The following is a 19,476-nucleotide window of genomic DNA, read 5'->3' on the forward strand; positions in this document are numbered from 1 at the left end:
ACCGGGGGGCTGCACTGGGGGGTGCCCGGCCCCAGAGCGAGTCCCAGCCCTGCCCCACTCAGACACAGGGTGGCGGAGACACCCGGGCCCAGAGGGGGGGGAAGGGACAGGCCGGGCTGTGGGTCCTGTTCCGATTACTGACCACTCTCTAGCTCGGGGGGCTGCAGCGGCCATCCCCGTGCCATCCGGCCTGCTCCGGCCGTTGCTCCCGCAGCGGGCTCTGGGGCGCGCTCACCCGGCGGCGCAGGGCGCCGCTTGCCGCGCGGTCCTAGCGCAGCGCTGTGGGGGTTGCGGGATCGAGCCCTGCTCCCGCCGAGGTCCCCGTCCCGGGGAGGGGGCCGCACGGACCCCCCCCCGGCGGCGGCAGCAGCCGCAGGCTCGGTGCCGGCACTGCCCGGGGCAGAGGGGCTCACACGGGGAGGGCCGGGCAGGAGGGCCGGGGCTCTGCGGCTTTAAGAGGCAGGGCCCCGGCGCCGGCAGGGGGTGGGGCTCCCTGCGACGGAACCGAAGTCGCCGCAGACCCAGGGCTGGCCCCCGCCAGCGCACCTCCACCTGCGGGGCTGCCGAGCGCCACCCTCTGCGGGGCGAGCAACCTGCCCCCGCGCGGCGCGGCGCCCCCTCGCCCGCCCGCGGGCTCCAGCGCCTGCCCGCGGCCGGCCCCGGGAAAGCCCCGATCGCCGCCGCCAGCGCGCCAAGCCCCGGGGCGCGGGGCCAGGGCGTTGCTCCCGTTCCCGCAGGGCGCCGGAGCCCCGGGGCGAGCCAGCATGGGGGTCCTGCACCAGCTGCACCTCCTGCTCTGGAAGAACGCGACTCTCAAGCGCAGGAGCCCGGTGAGGCTGCGCGCCGATTCCGTTGCGCTGGGGCGGAGGGTGACCCCTGGGCTGGGCGGCCTGCCGGGGCCCCGGGCTTGCGAGAGGAATGAGCCGAGCCGCTCGTCGGGGGAGGGAGGTGAAAGGGCAGATCCGCAGAAATCTGCCGCTGGGATGGGGGTGGAAAGCTCTGGCTGGCCTGCGAAGGGAGAGACCGGGGGGGGGGCGGTCTGGTGCCTGCGAGACCCCCACTCCTCGCCGGTGGAAGCTGCAGCTTGCTTGTCCCTGGCTAGCAGCAGCGGTGCAACGGGACTCAGGCCTCTGAATGCCTTCCCTGCCGGGCCTGGAGATCCTGGGCTGGAAAATCTGCCCCCTTCCCCCAATCAGCCTCCCAGCCCAGAGGCCGGGAGACCTCGCTCCCTGCATGCAGTGAGGTGGCAGCTGAGGATCTGCACTTGCTTTGGTGAACACCCATGTCTATTTAATGAGCTGCAGGAGGGTGAGGGGTCACTTCAGAGCCCCCCTTCCCTGGGTCTGCAGGCGGCTGGTGTTTTTATTTCTCTTTTGCCTTTGAGCGTGAGGCTGCTCCCCCCCCCCCACAGGTGTGGGTCTGGGAAGATGCAATATCCCAGGCTCTGGCTATGTGAGGTGAATAATGGATGGGCTCTGGATGCAGAAATCGGGGGCTGTCTCGGTGCCGGGTGCATGCAGAGATAGCTAGACGATATAAACCCAAGGAGTAACCAAGAGAGGCCGCTCCGAGTCTGGGGTGTGTGTGTGCGTGTGTGTGTTACTGTGTGCTGTGTCCTCCACGCCTGTGTGCAGCAGCAACAATTGGGCCCCGTACCTGTGCAGCCTCGCTGTGGGCTAGGGTCACCTGGGTTACCCAGGGGCCTTCTCCGGAAGGGGCACCGTATGCTGGTGCCGGTTCAGAACATCTGGGATGGTTTCATGTTGTCGCCAAGATCTACAGCTTTGTCATCCTCTCCCCCCGTCCCCGCTCCCCGAAAGCGACTAAAATCCCAGGTTTGCCGTGCTTCTGTCAAGCTCCATTTTATTATCCCCCTGGATGTGGCTGTTACGGGAACACTATCACAAGCCATTTGTGTCCATGTGCTATAAATAGGTTTCCAAATCATATGTGGGTCAGCTGCATCTTTCCCCATTTGTTAATCTGGAGAGAGCTTTCCTGCTTTTGGGTGCTCAGGAGGCAACGCTGCAGGCTGAGAGAGGTTTAAGGTGTATAGAGGCTATGCCCCTCCACCAGCCTGTCCCCTCTCTGATCCCAAGGACTGTATCCGATCTCTAAAAGGAGAATCAATTTGGTATCTAAGTATGAGGGGTCAGAGAAGAAGCACAAGAACGAGTAGAGGGTTAAGAAACCTGCCTTATAGTGACAGACTCCAGGAACTCCATCTATTTAGCTTAACAAAGCGAAGGTTAAGGGGTGACTTGATTACAGTCTGTACGGACTTACATGGGTAACAGACATTTAATACTGAGTTCTGCAGCCTACCAGAGAAAGGTGGAATACATTCTGGTGTCTGCAAGTTGAAGCTAGACAAATTCAGACTGGAAATGAGATGTAAATTTTTAATGGTGAGAGTAATTACCCACTGGAACACTTTACCCAGGGTCCTGTTGGATTCTCCATCACTGACAAGACTGGTTAGAAAAACATCCCATCTGCTCTAGGGATTATTTTGGGGCAGGTCTCTGGCCTGTGTTGTACAGGAGATCAGGCTAGATGATTGCAATGGTCCCTTCTGGCCTTGGAATCGGTGAGGCTATAATGATTCTTACTTACATTTAACTCATTCCCTTCCCCCACCCCCTTTGGTCTGATTCATTGTTAAGAAATCCCTAGGCTGGCGAGTGCGGTTCGTAGGCTGCGCAGAGCTCTGTCTGCCGAGCGAGCTGCAAGGGCCACTGATTTAAAGAAGAATTAGGCGCAGGGTAATTAATGCAGAATGCGCTTGCGGGTTCCTGAGCAGAGGAAGTTTCTTCCTTGGTTATTTGGCTACAATCCTGGGGCTTCGCTGGGTGACCGGGCGAGTGAAGCCGGGTTGGGGGAAATAGCCCTTCCCAGGCCAGCGGCGGAAGCCCTCTCCTTGGACGCATTTGAAAGCACAGTGGACAAAGCATTGGGAACAGGCAATGCGGCGCTGGTGGGATTGGGAGGGGGGCAGGTGACATGGTCTAATTAGCCTCTGATTTGAGGGTTAGCAAGCAACTGCTTCAGAAATGTTGGGCTAATATGTTTTCCCCCCTCAAGTAAATACAGATCTTGCAACCGTTGCTCACATCAGCAGCCCTCCGTTCCATTGAAGTAATGGGGGAACTTGCATGAGTGAGCGCTTGCAGCACTGGGCCTTATGTCATCCTGGTATCTGGAGCATCTATGTCTCTGATTGTCCAGCTGGGACCTGCTTGTGGAGGGAAAGATCAGGCAAGGCTGGGCAGAATTCTCTTTTTATGCTCAAAGCTCTGCTCTCTCCAGGCCCACTAGTTTTATTCGGAGGTACCAGCGCTGAGTCATCCTGTTGCATTACTAAGCAGTGCTGGCCAGTCATGCTAAGGAGCCAAGCCTTGTGCTGTGAATTCCTGCCCCTAAGGAAAGGTGCATAGGAACCTCACGCTGAGGGGTTTGGAGGGTGAAGTCCGGAGCTGGTAAATGCTCAGGGCAGGTTGGCTTTATCAGGTCTGACACGTGCCCTGGGCGTTCTCCTCCCCAAGAGTGACACGTGGCAAACCCAAATGGCTCCCGAACCACACTGGCCACAAAAGCTCTCTGATTAGTTCCTCAACAGCTGGGCAGTCACCAGGCTGAGTGGGCTGCATGCTCTGTGCACTAGAAAGGAGGCTTTTTGCTTTCTCAACCCTCTTCCCACCTGGCTCAGCTTCTCTGAAGAAGGGGCAGACGGACAGCAGGGGGTGTCTTCACAAAGCTGCTGCAGAAGCTGCCATTCTCCTGGCACTGGGGCTGCCCTGCTCTCTGGAGCAGGGAATGTGGTGGATCCAACTGCTATGAGAACGCAGAGCCCCCCCAGTTCAGGAGTGTGGCAGCACCCCCTGGCTCAAAGTGGTTTCCATCATATACAGGGTTTGCAGTTTTAATGGCTCCCAGCACCCCCACTATGCAAATTGTTCCAAGCCACTGCCCCCCATAGCAGTGTGTGTGGGCTACATACCTAGCTAGATGTGCCTCGGGGGCAGTGTGGAGGGAGGGGAAGCGGGGGGGGAATGTGCAAGGCGTGCATCTCAGTTGCTAAAGGAGGGTCAATAAGCTGCCCAGGTGGGTTGTGCTGGCATGATGCACCTCGGAGCAGTGAAGTGCTGCCGGGGGGATGCGTGCCGAGCTAGAGTCTGCCCCCCTCCTGCTGGACAGCGCCCTACTCCTCTGATACTGGTGAGGGTCCTGAGGAGCAGGGTGTTCAGCGCAAGGCTGGCAGGGTCTGACCGAGAAGTGGCACCTCCCCGCCCACCCAAAGAACGTGTGTGTGAACCTGGCAAGCCGTGGCCCAGACGGGGGCATGGCACACGCCACCTAGGAGCGCATGCGCTGCGTGGGGACTTGCAAAGCATGCATCAGAGCAGCCACCCAAGCAGGTGCTGTGGGAGCCAGGGATCTACTTTGCAGCAGCATCAGTGTGTGGGGGCGCCCCCTAGGCTCTGTCTCTGTGCAGCCTGTTTGGTTGGTGCCTGGCACCTCGTGAGCACCTCTCCTGCCACCTCTCACTCCTGCTGTGGGCTGGGCACTGCTTTCCCCTAGCGTGCACCTGGTTGTGACCTGTGTGCTCCCTGCCCGAGGCATCACGGCTCAGTGTGGCCCAGGCTCCTTGCCTTGCGTAACTGGACACGCTTCCCCTCTGCACCAGTGTAATCTCTGTTTTAGCTGGTACCTCACCCTAGGGCTGGGCTGAGTGGGTGGGTCAGGTGCCAAGGTACATGGACCAGGCTGGTCACAGCAGCCCTTCCCTGCTCCTCCTGTTTGCTAAATAGCTAGCAAGTCTGCCTGACCAGGCAAAAACGGAAACTGTGCCCTGCCAGGCAAAAATACCCGTCTGAGTTGGGTTCCAGTCTCCCAGCTGCGCCCCAGATGTGGGCCAGGGGGCAGCTGAATAAGTGTAACTTCCCTCCTCTCCGCAGTAGGGCCATCTCTCCTGTTTCCAGCTGGGATAACCGATTAGCGCTGCATGCACCTGTCCCGTGCTGTGTGGGACTGGGTACAAGGCGACATCTCTGCCTTCTCCCAACCTTCCCAGAATCATGGATAGGATGGTCTTTCACGCAGCGGATAAAATATTGGCCTGGGAGTCAGAAGAGCTGGGTTGTATTCTGGTCTCTACCATTGACTTTCTCCGTGACCTTGGGCAAGTCACTTCCCTGCTCGGTGCCTCAGTTTCCCCTCCCCCTCTGTCTTGTGTATCTAGATTGTAAGCTTCTCTGGCAGGGACTGCCTCTTGTGTGTCGGTACATCACCTGGTGCAATGGAGCCCTGAGCTCAGCTGGGGACTAAACATTGCTGTAATACAAATTATCAGCTGTGAACAACGTCTTGTGTTGAAGTCTAAGGCTGTTTTTCTGAAGATGCGGAACGTCTGCATTCCCCAGCCACTTTGAGGGCATTGGCGGGTGCTCAGCACTTCTGAAAATCAAGCTGCTTGTCATTTGGTTCCCCCGGAGAGGTCGGCTGGGGCAGGTGGCCCTGGGTTACTGCGGTGATGCAGCAAGGAAGGGCAGGGTGACATCTCTGCTGTCACTGAGCAAACGTTAGATGGGCGCTATGGGATGTCACTAACGCTTCACTAGTCACTTTCTGCATCCCTCTTCCCTTCCTTCCTCTCTATTACCAAGATGTTTGTGACCTTGCTCCTCCTTCGCCAGCCCCATCCTCCTGCCCGATTCCCTCGGCAAAAGCCTAAGCCGGCGTCGCTGCTGTCCGCTGCGGCATTGGGATGTGGCGCTGCCCGCATTAGGATCAGGCAGCAGGAGAAAGGGGGCTGCCTGGGAAAAGAAGAGGTGGGAGGCAGCAGTGACTTGGCAGGGAAAGCGTGAGAGTCTTGTGGCATTTCATTAAAGGTTCCCTTGCAAAGGGCAATTGTGGGACTTCCACTTTTGCGCCTTTTAGGGTGCGTGTCGAAGGGGTGGGGGCTGGCTGTATTTTTGACATTAGAAATTCAGGTCTTGTCTACCCTGGAAGAGTCTGTAGCTGACTGGAGATCCAGCCGAAGCATTCCCCATCAACAGAACTACGCTGAGGTGCAGTTAAGATGGAGGGAATGTCTCGGGAAGTTCAAGGTCTATGATTACAACATCCCAGTAATGTTCTCTTCAAAACCAAGCATTTAAACCAGGGTATTCAGAGTTAAGGTTTCACTTCGTTCCAGATGGGTGAAGGTAAGAAATGCACAGTGAAGGCACCCAAACAATCTTCACTCTACCCCGTTGTGGTGCCATGCCAGTATGGCTAAGGGATTCAAGTATTTGGAGTCCCAGATCATCATAGAATATCAGGGTTGGAAGGGACCTCAGGACATCTAGTCCAACCCCCTGCTCAAAGCAGGACCAATCCCCAACTAAATCATCCCAGCCAGGGCTTTCTCAAGCCTGACCTTAAAAATATCTAAGGAAGGAGATTCCACCACCTCCCTAGGTAACGCATTCCAGTGCTTCACCACCCTCCTAGTGAAAAAGTTTTTCCTAATATCCAACCTCAACCTCCCTCACTGCAACTTGAGACCACTAGATCGCATTTACTTTAAACAAACATTTGTGTCCTATTTTCTTCCTCCTCATTGCATCACTGCAGGGCAAAGTTAAGGTTATTTGCATGCCTTTGCTGTGCATTTCTTACCTTTAACATGTTTGGATTTACGTGTAATCTGAACCCTGAATTTCCTGGGTTTTTGTAATGCCTGGTTTGGGGAGACTTACAAGCTTGCCGGAGTTCCTTATAAAGCCCCAGGCAAGCCATTCTGGCCTTGAAAGTAAATGCTGTATGTTTGGGGAAGAGGTGCTGGGTTTTTCATACAGAATAGAGAGATTGAATCATGGCATTAAGGGCACAGCAGAACTCAAGCTGAACTCCAGGGTAATGCCATGAGAGCTGCCAAGGAAGTGCAACCCGAGTGGGGAGATGATTTTTGTTCAGACTACTTGAAATTCTTTAACTCAACCCTTGTGTGTATGTGTATGGGGTGGCGGGGAGGACGACACTTGTTCTGTGAAGGATTATTCCCTCCTGCTGCTTGGCACAGGACGGAGCCCCCACGCCACATCCAGAGTCCCGTTTCTCTTGACCCTCCGACTGGGAAGGCCAAACTGTATGTGCAGCATGTTTCTAAAGCTTAAAGAAAAGAGGGAAAAGCTGGGGAAGGGGAGGCAGGAGAGGGCTTCGTTTGTTAAAACCACCCCCAACAGGTTGTCCACACCTGCTCTCTCTACCGTCAGGGTGCAGAAATGGTCCCAAGTCCTTTCCAGATCCTCTCTCTGAGCTCTGTGCAGGATCGGGGCCCCAGTTGGGAGCCTCCAGTGAGAGACAGCCCTTGCTGCTGAATGGAGGTGCTGGAGCTGTGACCCATGCTCCTAAGGGGGGGTTCTGAAAGATCAGGTTTAACTCTTTGGACGCTAGCTCTGGGCTTTAAGAGTCCCTGGTGTTCTTTGACCCTGTGCAGTACAATGTACTTATCCTTCGGGGGGGGGGGGTGAGATTCAAATAGGGTGTCACCTAACACACAGACTCCTGGGCTGCTCTCTACATACTGTACAGAGCAGGGGTCAGCAACCTATGGCACGCGTGCCAAAGACAGCAGGCGAGCCAATTTTTAATGGCACGCTGCTGTCTGCCGGGGACAGCAGCGTGCCATTAAAAATCCTGCCCTGCCCTGCCCTGCCCGCTCTTCTCCGCCCACCGCTCTCTCCTTGCAGGGCAGGCAAGCTTCCCCCTCCCCGAGTGTGCAGGGTTCCTGCCCCTCCTCTGCTCCCTCCCTGCGGCAGATCAGCTGACGGCCCTGGCTAGGGATGGGGAGAGGGAAAAGCAGAGCCCCAGTGGGCTCTCGACACTGGGGAAGGGGGTGGAATCGGCATATCCCCTCCAGCCCCCTGCCATGAGCCGCTCAGGGCAGGGGGCTGGGAGCACCCCCACGACCACAGCCCACACCCCCAGCCCTCTGCCCTGACCAATGAACCCTCCTCACACACACCTAGCCCTCTGCCCTCACCCCTGCACCCCCCCACAACCCCAGCCCTGACTCCTGCACCCCCCACACATACCCAGCCCCCCATGCCATGACTCTTGCACCCCCACATCTGTACCCCCACCCTGAGCACCAAACGGGAGCTCCTGCGCACACACACACCCCCCCACGTTCCCACCTGAACCCCTTGCACCAAATGGGAGCTGCCCAGGTAAGCACTCCACACCCAAACCTCCTGCCCCAACCCTGAGCCCCCTCCCTCATTCTAGCTCCTGGCCAGACCCTGCACCCCAACCCCCAGCCCTGTTCTCAGTGCACTCCCACCCTCATCTCGGTGCAGAGAGACGAAGAGAATGGCTAGAATCAGGGAGAAAGTAGGTACCTACCCTATGTGGATAGGGCCGGGACCCCAGACCGGCAGCGGGCTGAGCGGGGCTGGCAGCCGGGACCCTGGCTGGCAGGAGCTGGCGGACGGAAGCCGCTCAGCCCACTGCTGGTCTGGGGTCCCGGCCGCCAGCCCCGCTCAGCCCGCTGCCGGTCTGGGGTTCTGGCTGCCGGCCCCATGCCAGCTGGGGTCCCGGTTGCAGGCCCCGCTCAGCCCCCTGCCAGCCTAGGTGAACGGAACCCCAGGCCAGCCGTGGGCTGAGCGGGCCGGCGGCGTAAGATCAGCATTTTAATTTCATTTTAAATGAAGCTTCTTAAACATTTTGAAAACCTGGTTTACATACGACAATAGTTTAGTTATATAGACTTGGAGAGAGACCTTCTAAAAAACGTCAAAATGTATCACCGGCATGCGAACCCTTCAATTAGAGTGAATGAATGAAGACTCGGCCCACCGCTGCTGAAAGGTTGCCGACCCTGGTATAGAGTCTGGGAGCAAGGCAGCCCACACCTGTTGCAGATTAACACCACAATGCCCGTTACGTAATGCAGAGCTAAATGTCTTCATTTGGTGACGGTGATGCCACTCCCCTGAAGCGAGGCTTCTGGGGGCGGCTGGTTTTATTCCCCGTCTCTGTTCCCCCTCCCTGTTCAGCCAGCAGCAGCCTCGCCTGTGTGTCTCTGGCTGCAGAGCAGTGGGCAGGGTGGGGAGACAGACCTGGGCTGGCCGCGCTGTAGCTAGCAGGCCAAACACAGCAGCGTGGCTGTTGCTGCAGGGGTGGTGGCTTGGGTTAGCTACCCAAGAGCGCGCCCGGGGGTTGGGCGGGTTTGAGCTCAGGTGGCTAGCCCGAGCGCCTGCTGCTGTGGCCTTGCTGGTATTTGGAGTGCACCAGCTCAAACAGCTAACGCTGAGAAGCAGCCTCCCACCTACCATGTAGTTCTCATCTTAATGTCACCGTCGATGGCACGAAACGCTGCTTCTCTGCAGTGCCGGCCGTCTGGAGTGGTCTTCCTGGCTGTGTCAGGTGGGACTCCGGGCAAAGACGCTCAAACCTGGGTGCCTAAAGTGAAGCATATTTAGGTGCCTGTGATGCTGAGCTTCCTTGGAGACATGGATGGTTGGCATCCTTGCAAATCAGGCCATTTCTCTGGGTGCCTAGATACAGGTGCCCAGGTGTGATTATCGTGATCTGTAACTCTGTGCCTCTGGTTCCCCATCTGTAACATGGGGCTGAAGACTGTGACCTGCTTCCCAGGGAGCTTGGCTTTCCTTCACTGGCGAGTCTTTGGTTTTTCCGTGGAAGGCCCCCAAATACTTCACTGAAGGGCGTCATATTAAACCTCAAGATCGATAGGTAGAGGGGCAGTGTGTTGCTGTCAGTTACCCAGGGAAGCCCGGGCTTTTTTCAGTTTGTGGGGTGGGTTGGGATAACCTGCGGCCAACATCCACGGATCTGCAAGGTTGTCTCTGGCCACCTCTGACTCATCCCCTCTCTCGCTTGCTGCGTTATCTGCCCTCTTTGGCATAATCGCCCACTTCATGACTGCAGGGCAGACCAAGCCATGACTGGTGGATGCCCTCACAGCAGCCCGATGTACTTGGTATTTCCTGGTGCTCTATAGACTGCCTGGGAGCTGAGGATGCGGGGCAAGGGGAGGGCAAAGCAGGCTGGAGCAGCAACGAAAGGGTTAAGAAAAACTTGGCTCCCTTTGGCACATACATTTTTGTGGCATTGACTTTGCAATCTAAACCAAACGGGGAGGTGGGGGAATTGCAGGGGGGCAATTGCTGGCATGCAAGACTCTCAAACACACTCTTCCTGGTGGCAAATGTATCCTGTTAAGAGGACATCTTGGAAATTGTATTTCCATTTTGTGCCTGCTATAGTTACAAGTAGCTTCTGAGATCGTGTCCCTGAAAGCAGCATGCAAACATTGACCTTTATTTCCCGCCCCCCCCCGTGCTCTGGCCAGCATTTTCCAAAGGGCTCAGTGCACAGAATCAGGTTTCCTGAAGAACTGCGGGCATTGGGCACCAAAAGAAGGGGCTATGTTCCCCAATCTGGCTCTGAGTGTGCACTGAGCACCTATAAATCTGGCCCTGAGCAATCCTGAAAATGCTTGTGGCCTGAGGCATGTCGATTTGTCACTGTTTCTGTGGAGTGGTTGGTCTCTGAAAAGTCCCTTCTGAACAGAAAGGGGAGCAGAAACCCTTTATCTGGATAGTTTTTGCAACGAACGCAAGAGTGAAAGAATCGGGAGGAAACAGTTTGAAGGCAGCTCTGCTGGCAACGGCAACTTCACAGAATGAATCAAGTTAAACAAGCCTTTTAAATGCTGAATCGTGTTGCAAGATTGAAATACTTTGCAGCCGCTATGACGAAGTGGAAATTAATTCTGAAATATGTTGAAGTCCTGTTTTGGGCCTCGGTTTCCCCAATGTACTGCCTTGTTACCCAGTGAGTGGAAAGGGACTGTTTGCTCTCCGGGCAGGCTTACCCACGTAGGTGTGGGTGCGCCTAGCAGTCTGGGCCTTAGTCTCCATGTCCAGGGAGCAGCTGAGAAGACAACCGCAAATCCAGTTGCCAGGACATGGGCACCTAGCACCCAATGGCCGAGAGGGATGTGGACTTCCCTGCCTCTGCCTAGGAAAGCTGAACAACAATCCCCCAGCCTGAGTCAAAGCACTGGAGGGTTATGAGGAGGGGGATGGAAGAAGCCGGACTCTCGCATGGAGTCTGACCAAGGCGGTCAGATGGAGAGAGAGACAGAGCTTGAACCAAGGGGTTTGCGACAGCTTGGCTGTGCTCTGGACTGACCAGCATGGACAATGCTTTAACCTTCATTTCTCTAGACTCCCCTAAAACTTCCCACGCTGCTTTCCAGTTAACGAATAAACCCGGCTGTTCGGACAACGCTGTGTGAGGGTCCCTGCAAATGCTGGGTGAGGTGCAGCAATCCCCAAAGAGTGGACAAGTCTCCATCGGGGCCAGTCTCAGTTGGACTCGCTGAACGGGGCTCACGGTGGGAAGCAGGGGTGCCGCAGGCCCAGAGGTCCGGTCTAAGATGGCGGTGAAGCTGCGTGTCACCACCTGAGGCACGTTGTGCCTCCGCTAAGAAGACCCTTGAAGAGCGAGGGCCCTAGGGGATCTGGCACACTGAGGGGGTTCCTCCTGGAGACCCTTCCAAAGCTGCGGCCATTGCACTAATTCTGGGGATCAGTGACAGCCTCCAACCAGTTCAAGTCAGAAAACTTATACCTGAAGGTAGCTGGAAGTGGGACTCCTTCACTTTGCAAGGCCCCTTCCCATCTGCAATAAGTCCCTTACTGAGCAGTGCACAGGGTGTTCAGTATCTCGTCTCAGACGGTGGGGGTAGTAGAGTTGACGTGCTTCAAGTTGGGTCAAACTAATCAACTTTGTGTGAGCCCTGCCTCCTGGCTGACAGGCCCACATGCAGGTTTAGGGGAAACCTCAGCCTCGCATTGCTGGGTTACTCAGAAAATGCTTCCGGTAACGGAGCATCCTTCCTGGATGGGCTCAGTCGGTGAATTCCTGACCCAACGTACCAGGACTGGTCCCCAGGAAGCTCCTTTGGATAGCAGGGTAAGTGGCCGTGTCGTTTGGAGATGGTCAAAATGTTTTCTATAGAACAGTTTTCTGTCCTAAATTGCAGTTTTCAAAACCTAAAGATTTTGTGGGACTACATCAGTTTCTGTCAAAACTTGCATCAGAAAAATGTCTCCACTGGGTAAAAATGTATGTCCTAAATATAAAGAGAAGGGTAAACACCTTTAAAATCCCTCCTGGTCAGAGGAAAAACCCTTTCACCTGTAAAGGGTTAAGAAGCTAGGATAACCTCACTGGCACCTGACCAATGAGGAGACAAGATACTTTAAAAGCTGGACGGGGGAGAACCAAAGGTTCTCTCTGTCTGTGTGAGGCTTTTGCCAGGAACAGAAAAGGAATGGAGTCTTAGAATTTAGTAAGTAATCTAGCTAGATATGTTTTAGATTCTGTTTTGTTTAAATGGCTGATAAAATAAGCTGTGCTGAATGGAATGTAGATTCCTGTTTTTGTGTCTTTTTGTAACGTAAGGTTTTGCCTAGAGGGATTCTCTGTGTTTTGAATCTGATTACCCTATAAGGTATTTACCATCCTGATTTTACAGAGGTGATTCTTTTACTTTTTTCTTCAATTAAAATTCTTCTTTTAAGAACCTGATTGCTTTTTCATCCGTCTTAAGATCCAAGGGTTTGGGTCTGCCTACAGCCAAGTTGCCTGTCCAGTACAAGTGCTGGTCAGGAACGTGGACTTTTGCAGTCTATGATGATTATTCCATCCCCATGCTGTTGGGGGAAGACTTGGCCAATCATGTGAAGTGAGCCAAGAGGGTGGGAATGGTCACCTGCAGGCAGGCTAAACAAGCGGTTACACCTAGCTCTGTTCTGGAAACTTCTACCAGGACCCGGTCAGAGGTGATGGCCTGGGGTCCGGGTCCAACGTCTGCAACAGCAGTAGTGGATCCAGTCCCAGAGACCCAGACAGAGCCAGTCCCAGAACTGGAACCGGAGGAACAACCAGCATCAGACCCATTGCCAGCACTGAATCCAGTACTTGCAACCCCAATGCCAGAGGGCCCCACCAAACCTGAACCGGCAGCAGCTGATAACCCTACACCAGAGGCTCAGACGGAGCCTGAACCCCAAAATAGTGCACCAGCGGAGAGCGGTTCACAGTCAACGGAAACAGCCCCATCCCCTACATCGCTTCCAGAGGGACCAAACCTAGGTTCACAATTCAATCAGGAACTGATGTCTCCAGCATCAAGGGAACAGTTCCAGACCGAACAGGAAGCAGATGAAAGCCTCCAGAGAGCTTGTCAGAGGCGGAGCAACCCACCGCCTCTCAGCTCTTCTAATTGATCCAGGTTTGTTGTAGAAAGAGGACTTTTATACAAGGAAACTCTTTCTGGTGGACACCAGGAAGACTGGCATCCTCGGAGACAGTTGGTAGTTCCAACTAAGTACCGGGTAAAGCTCTTGAGCTTGGCCCACGATCATCCTAGTGGCCGTGCTGGGGTGAACAGGACCAAAGACCGTTTGGGGAGATCATTCCACTGGGAGGGAATGGGCAAGGATGTTTCTACCTATGTCCGGTCTTGTGAGGTATGCCAAAGAGTGGGAAAACCCCAAGACCAGGTCAAAGCCCCTCTCCAGCCACTCCCCATCATTGAAGTTCCATTTCAGCTAGCAGTTGTGGATATTCTGGGTCTTTTTCTGAAAAAGACACCCAAAGGAAAGCAGTACATACTGACTGTCATGGATTTTGCCACCCGATGGCCGGAAGCAGTAGCTCTAAGCAACACCATGGCTAAAAGTGTGTGCCAGGCACTAGCAGCCATTTTTGCCAGGGTAGGTTGGCCCTCCGACATCCTCACAGATGCAGGAACTAATTTCCTGGCAGGAACTATGGAAAGTCTTTGGGAAGCTCATGGGGTGAATCACTTGGTTGCCACCCCTTACCATCATCAAACAAATGGCCTGGTGGAGAAATTTAATGGGACTTTGGGGGCCATGATAAGTAAATTCGTAAATGAGCACTCCAATGATTGGGACCTAGTGTTGCAGCAGTTGCTCTTTGCCTACAGAGCTGTACCACATCCCAGTTTAGGGTTTTCACCATTTGAACTTGTACGTGGCCGTGAGGTTAAGAGGCCATTACAGTTGGTGAAGTAGCAATGGGAGGGATTTACACCTTTTCCAGGAACTAACATTCTGGACTTTGTAACCAACCTACAAAACACCCTCCGAACCTCTTTAGCCCTTGCTAAAGAAAACCTAAAAGATGTTCAAAAAGAGCAAAAAGTCTAGTATGATAAACATGCCAGAGAGCGTCCTTTCAAAGTAGGAGACCAGGTCATGGTCTTAAAGGCGCTCCAGGCCCATAAAATGGAAGCATCGTGGGAAGGGCCATTCCCGGTCCAGGAGCACCTGGGAGCTGTTAATTATTCATAGCATTCCCCACCTCCAACCGAAAGCCTAAGGTGTACCATATTAATTCTCTAAAGCCCATTTATTCCAGAGAATTAAAGGTTTGTCAGTTTACAGCCCAGGGAGGAGATAACAGTGAGTGGCCTGAAAGTGTCTACTACGAAGGGGAAAGTGATAGTGGCGTGGAAGAGGTGAACCTCTCCATGACCTTTGGGCGTATGCAGTGACAGCAGATCAAGGAGCTGTGCACTAGCTACGCGCCGACATTCTCAGCCACCCCAGGACTGACTGAATGGGCGTACCACGCCACTGACATAGGTAATGCTCACCAAATTAAAGTCCAACCTTACCGGGTGTCTCCTCAGGCTAAAACTGCTATAGACCGAGAGATCCAGGACATGCTACAGATGGGTGTAATCCGCCCCTCTGGCAGTGCATGGGCATCTCCAGTGGTTCTAGTTCCCAAACCAGATGGGGAGATATGTTTTTGCGTGGACTACCATAAGCTAAATGCTGTAACTCGCCCAGACAACTATCCAATGCCACGCACAGATGAACTATTGGAGAAACTGGGATGGGCCCAGTTCATCTCTACCTTGGACTTAACCAAGGGGTACTGGCAGGTACTGCTAGATGAATCCGCCAAGGAAAGGTCAGCCTTCACCACACATGTCGGGCTGTATGAATTTAATGTACTCCCTTTCGGGCTGCGGAATGCACCCGCCACCTTCCAAAAAAGTGTAGATGGTCTCCTAGCAGGATTAGGAGAATATGCAGTCGCCTACCTTGACGATGTGGCCATATTTTCAGATTCCTGGGCAGAACATGTGGAACATCTACAAAAAGTCTTCGAGCACATAAGGGAGGCAGGACTAACTGTTAAGGCTAAGAAGTGTCAAAAGGCCTAAACAGAGTGACTTACCTTTGACACCAGATTGGTCAATGAACTAGTGGACGCTATCCAAAAGTGGCCTGTCCCAAAGTCAAAGAAACAGGTCCAATCCTTCTTAGGCTTGGCTGGTTATTACAGGCGATTTGTACCACAATACAGCCAAATCGCCGTCCCGCTGACAGACCTAACCAAAAAGAAACAGCCAAATGCCGTTCAGTGGACCGAAGAGCGTCGGAAGGCCTTTAACCAGCTTAAAGCGACACTTTTATGTCTGACGATGTGCTAAGGGCCCCAGACTTTGACAAACCGTTCCTAGTAACCACAGATGCATCCGAGCGTGGTGTGGGAGCAGTTTTAATGCAGGAAGGACTGGATCAAGAATTCCACCCTGTAGTGTTTCTCAGCAAGAAACTGTCTGAGAGGGAAAGCAACTGGTCAGTCAGTGAAAAAGAATGTTACTCCATTGTCTACACTCTGGAAAAGCTACACACATATGTTTGGGGACGGCGTTTCCACCTGCAAACCAACCATGCTGTGCTACAGTGGCTTCATGCTGCCACGGGAAATAACAAAAAACTTATTTGGTGGAGCTTAGCTCTCCAAGATTTTGATTTCGACATCCAACACATCTCAGGAGCTTCTAACAAAGTGGCTGATGCACTCTCCCGTGAAAGTTTCCCAGAATCAACTGGTTAAAATTGTCCTTGAGATGTGGAAAATATTGTTAGTCTTTATATACTTGGTAGTATATTTAGAGGTGCATGTGTCTTATTAACTCTGTTTTCTCCTAGAGCTCCAGGAAGAAATCACAGCCAGCGTTTCACCCTATCTGTGATTTGGAGGGCATGTCATAAATATAAAGGGAAGGGTAAACACCTTTAAAATCCCTCCTGGCCAGAGGAAAAACCCTTTCACCTGTAAAGGGTTAAGTAGCTAGGATAACCTCGCTGGCACCTGACCAATGAGGAGACAAGATACTTTAAAAGCTGGAGGGGGGGAGAAACAAAGGTTTGCTCAGTACCTGGAAAAATCATGGAGCAGGTACTCAAGGAATCAATTCTGAAGCACTTAGAGGAGAGGAAAGTGATCAGGAACAGTCAGCATGGATTCACCAAGGGCAAGTCATGCCTGACTAATCTAATTGCCTTCTATGACGAGATTTCATAGATTTCATAGATATTAAGGTCAGAAGGGACCATTATGATCATCTAGTCTGACCTCCTGCACAAGCAGGCCACCGAATCTCACCCACCCACTCCTGCAATAAACCTCTCACCTATGTCTGAGCTATTGAAGTCCTCAAATCATGGTTTAAAGACTTCAAGGTGCAGAGAATCCTCCAGCGAGTGAGATAACTGGCTCTGTGGATGAAGGGAAAGCAGTGGACGTGTTGTTCCTTGACTTTAGCAAAGCTTTTGACATGGTCTCCCACAGTATTCTTGCCAGCAAGTTAAAGAAGTCTGGGCTGGATGAATGCACTATAAGGTGGGTAGAAAGCTGGCTAGATTGTCGGGCTCAACGGGTAGTGATCAATGGCTCCGTGTCTAGTTGGCAGCCGGTATCAAGTGGAGTGCCCCAGGGGTTGGTCCTGGGGCCAGTTTTGTTCAATATCTTCATAAATGATCTGGAGGATGGTGTGGATTGCACCCTCGGCAAGTTTGCAGATGACACTAAACAGGAAGGAGTGGTAGATACACTGGAGGGTAGGGATAGGATACAGAGGGACCTAGACAAATTGGAGGATTGGGCTAAAAGAAATCTGATGAGGCTCAACAAGGACAAGTGCAGAGTCCTGCACTTAGGACGGAAGAATCCCATGCACCACTACAGAATAGAGAGTGAATGGCTCGGCAGCAGTTCTGCAGAAAAGGACCTAGGGGTTACAGAGGATGGATATGAGTCAACAGTGTGCCCTTGTTGCCAAGAAGGCCAAAGGCATTTTGGGATGTATAAGTAGGGGCATTGCCAGCAGATCGAGGGACGTGATCGTTCCCCTCTATTCGACATTGGTGAGGCCTCATCTGGAGTACTGTGTCCAGTTTTGGGGCCCACACTACGAGAAGGATGTGGAAAAATTTGGAAAGAGTCCAGCAGAGGGCAACAAAAATGATTAGGAGACTGGAACACATGAGTTATGAGGAGAGGCTGAGAGAACTGGGGATGTTTAGTCTTCAGAAGAGAAGAATGAGGGGGGATTTGATAGCTGCTTTCAACTACCTGAAAGGGGGTTCCAAAGAGGATGGCTCTAGACTGTTCTCAGTGGTAGCAGATGACAGAAGGAGGAGTAATGGTCTCAAGTTGCAGTGGGGGAGATTTAGGTTGGATTTTAGGAGAAACTTTTTCACTATGAGGGTGGTGAAACACTTGAATGCGTTACCTAGGGAGGTGGTGGAATCTCCTTCCTTAGAAGTTTTTAAGGTCAGGCTTGACAAAGCCCTGGCTGGGATGATTTAGTCGGGGATTGGTCCTGCTTTGAGCAGGGGGTTGGAATAGATGACCTCCTGAGGTCCCTTCCAACCCTGATATTCTATGATTCTCTGTCTGTGTGTGGTTTTTGCCAGGAACAGAAAAGGAATGGAGTCTTAGAATTTAGTAAGTAATCTAGCTAGATATGTTTTAGATTCTGTTTTGTTTAAATGGCTGATAAAATAAGCTGTGCTGAATGGAATGTAGATTCCTGTTTTTGTGTCTTTTTGTAACGCAAGGTTTTGCCTAGAGGGATTCTCTGTGTTTTGAATCTGATTACCCTGTAAGGTATTTACCATCCTGATTTTACAGAGGTGATTCTTTTACTTTTTTCTTCAATTAAAATTCTTCTTTTAAGAACCTGATTGCTTTTTCATCCTCCTTAAGATCCAAGGGTTTGGGTCTGTGTTCACCTATGCAAATTGGTGAGGATTTTTATCAAGCCTACCCCAGGAAAGGGTGTGTAGGGTTTGGGGAGGATTTTGGGGGGAAAGACGTTTCCAAGCGGGCTCTTTCCCTGTTATATATTTGTTAGACGCTTGGTGGTGGCAGCAATAAAGTCCAAGGGCAAAAGGTAAAATAGTTTGTACCTAGGGCAAGTTTTAACCTAAGCTGGTAAAAATAAGCTTAGGGGGTTTTCATGCAGGTCCCCACATCTGTACCCTAGAGTTCAGAGAGGGGAAGGAACCTTGACAATGTATCACTTTGATAAATTCAGCTTGATTGCTTGGATTCTTAAAATAGATTAAGCTATTTTCATATTGTGTATATAAAATGTGGACTTAGTAAGATTCATTTTGATAACGTCCGAACAGAATACAAAATCTGAGTCAAAATGGTTTGGAATTCTTGAGCTGCAGAAAATGTGACAATCTTGGTTCCATATTGGAACGAAAACAAATTTCGAGATGTCCGAATTTTCCAGGGAATGAAACTCCGTTTCCCAACTGCTCTGTCCCCTGGCCAAAGTGGGGGAGAGCTCCTATGTGGTCACTTAAAGGCTAGCAACAGCAGTAGGCAATGAAGATGGCGCGGCGGGGGAGCCACCTGTGCGTGTCACTGGACTTTCTGGTCTGCTCTGTGCAGCAAATCGGGTCTTTCATTCTGCTCCTCTACAGCCAGGCTTGGCTTCTGCTGCCGGGGACTCAGGACACCTGGGTTCTATTTCCGGCTCTGCCACTGACCTCCTGTGGGACCTTGGAAAAAATCATGCCCCCTCTCTGTGCCTTGGTGTCCCCTCCCAAGGGGACAGGGGCAGAGACCTTGTCTAGGGGCAGAGACCCCCCTCGCTGTCTGTACAGCACCTGAAGAGCCTCTGTTGCTCTCCTTGGGGGTGGGGGAGGTGCAACTCCTCCTCCTCCCTAAGACGTGCTCGCTCTTGCCGTTGGCCACCTGGGTGGGCGGTGGTGTCGCTCTATTGTTTGCCCCCACCCCAGCAGTTGGGGAAATGGACTAGAGGTGCTGGAACGAGGGGTGCTGAGGAGATGCCGCACCCCCTGGCTTGATGTGGTTTCCATCACATACAGGGTTTCCAGTTTGGTTCAATGGCTCTCAGCACCCCCACGGTACAAATTGTTCCAGCACCCCTGGAATGGCCCTAGGATTGCTGCGGGCAGCAGTTCAGGTGCCTGTCAGTCTGGAATCTCCAAGCCTGCTTTGGTGCAGGACTGCTCCTGGGCTGCCTTGAAGTGCCAGCACGTTTAGATTTCAGGGGAAATGCTCCTTTCGAGATGG

At 52.9% G+C, this 19,476-nt stretch overlaps 1 protein-coding gene across 1 annotated transcript in view; it reads left to right on the top strand.

Moving 5' to 3' along the window:
- Positions 1-649: 649 nt before the first annotated feature.
- Positions 650-19,476, top strand: part of ABCA2 (ATP binding cassette subfamily A member 2) — a 139,959-nt gene continuing 121,132 nt past the window's right edge. The window contains exon 1 of the mRNA XM_084650526.1: positions 650-830. Coding sequence (XP_084506652.1) covers positions 765-830 — 66 coding nt within the window. The 5' untranslated portion in view covers positions 650-764. The remainder of the gene's footprint in view (positions 831-19,476) is intronic.

This window comes from Lepidochelys olivacea, assembly GCF_965140295.1.
Source record: "Lepidochelys olivacea isolate rLepOli2 genome assembly, chromosome: 16".
NCBI classification, from domain to species: domain Eukaryota; kingdom Metazoa; phylum Chordata; order Testudines; family Cheloniidae; genus Lepidochelys; species Lepidochelys olivacea.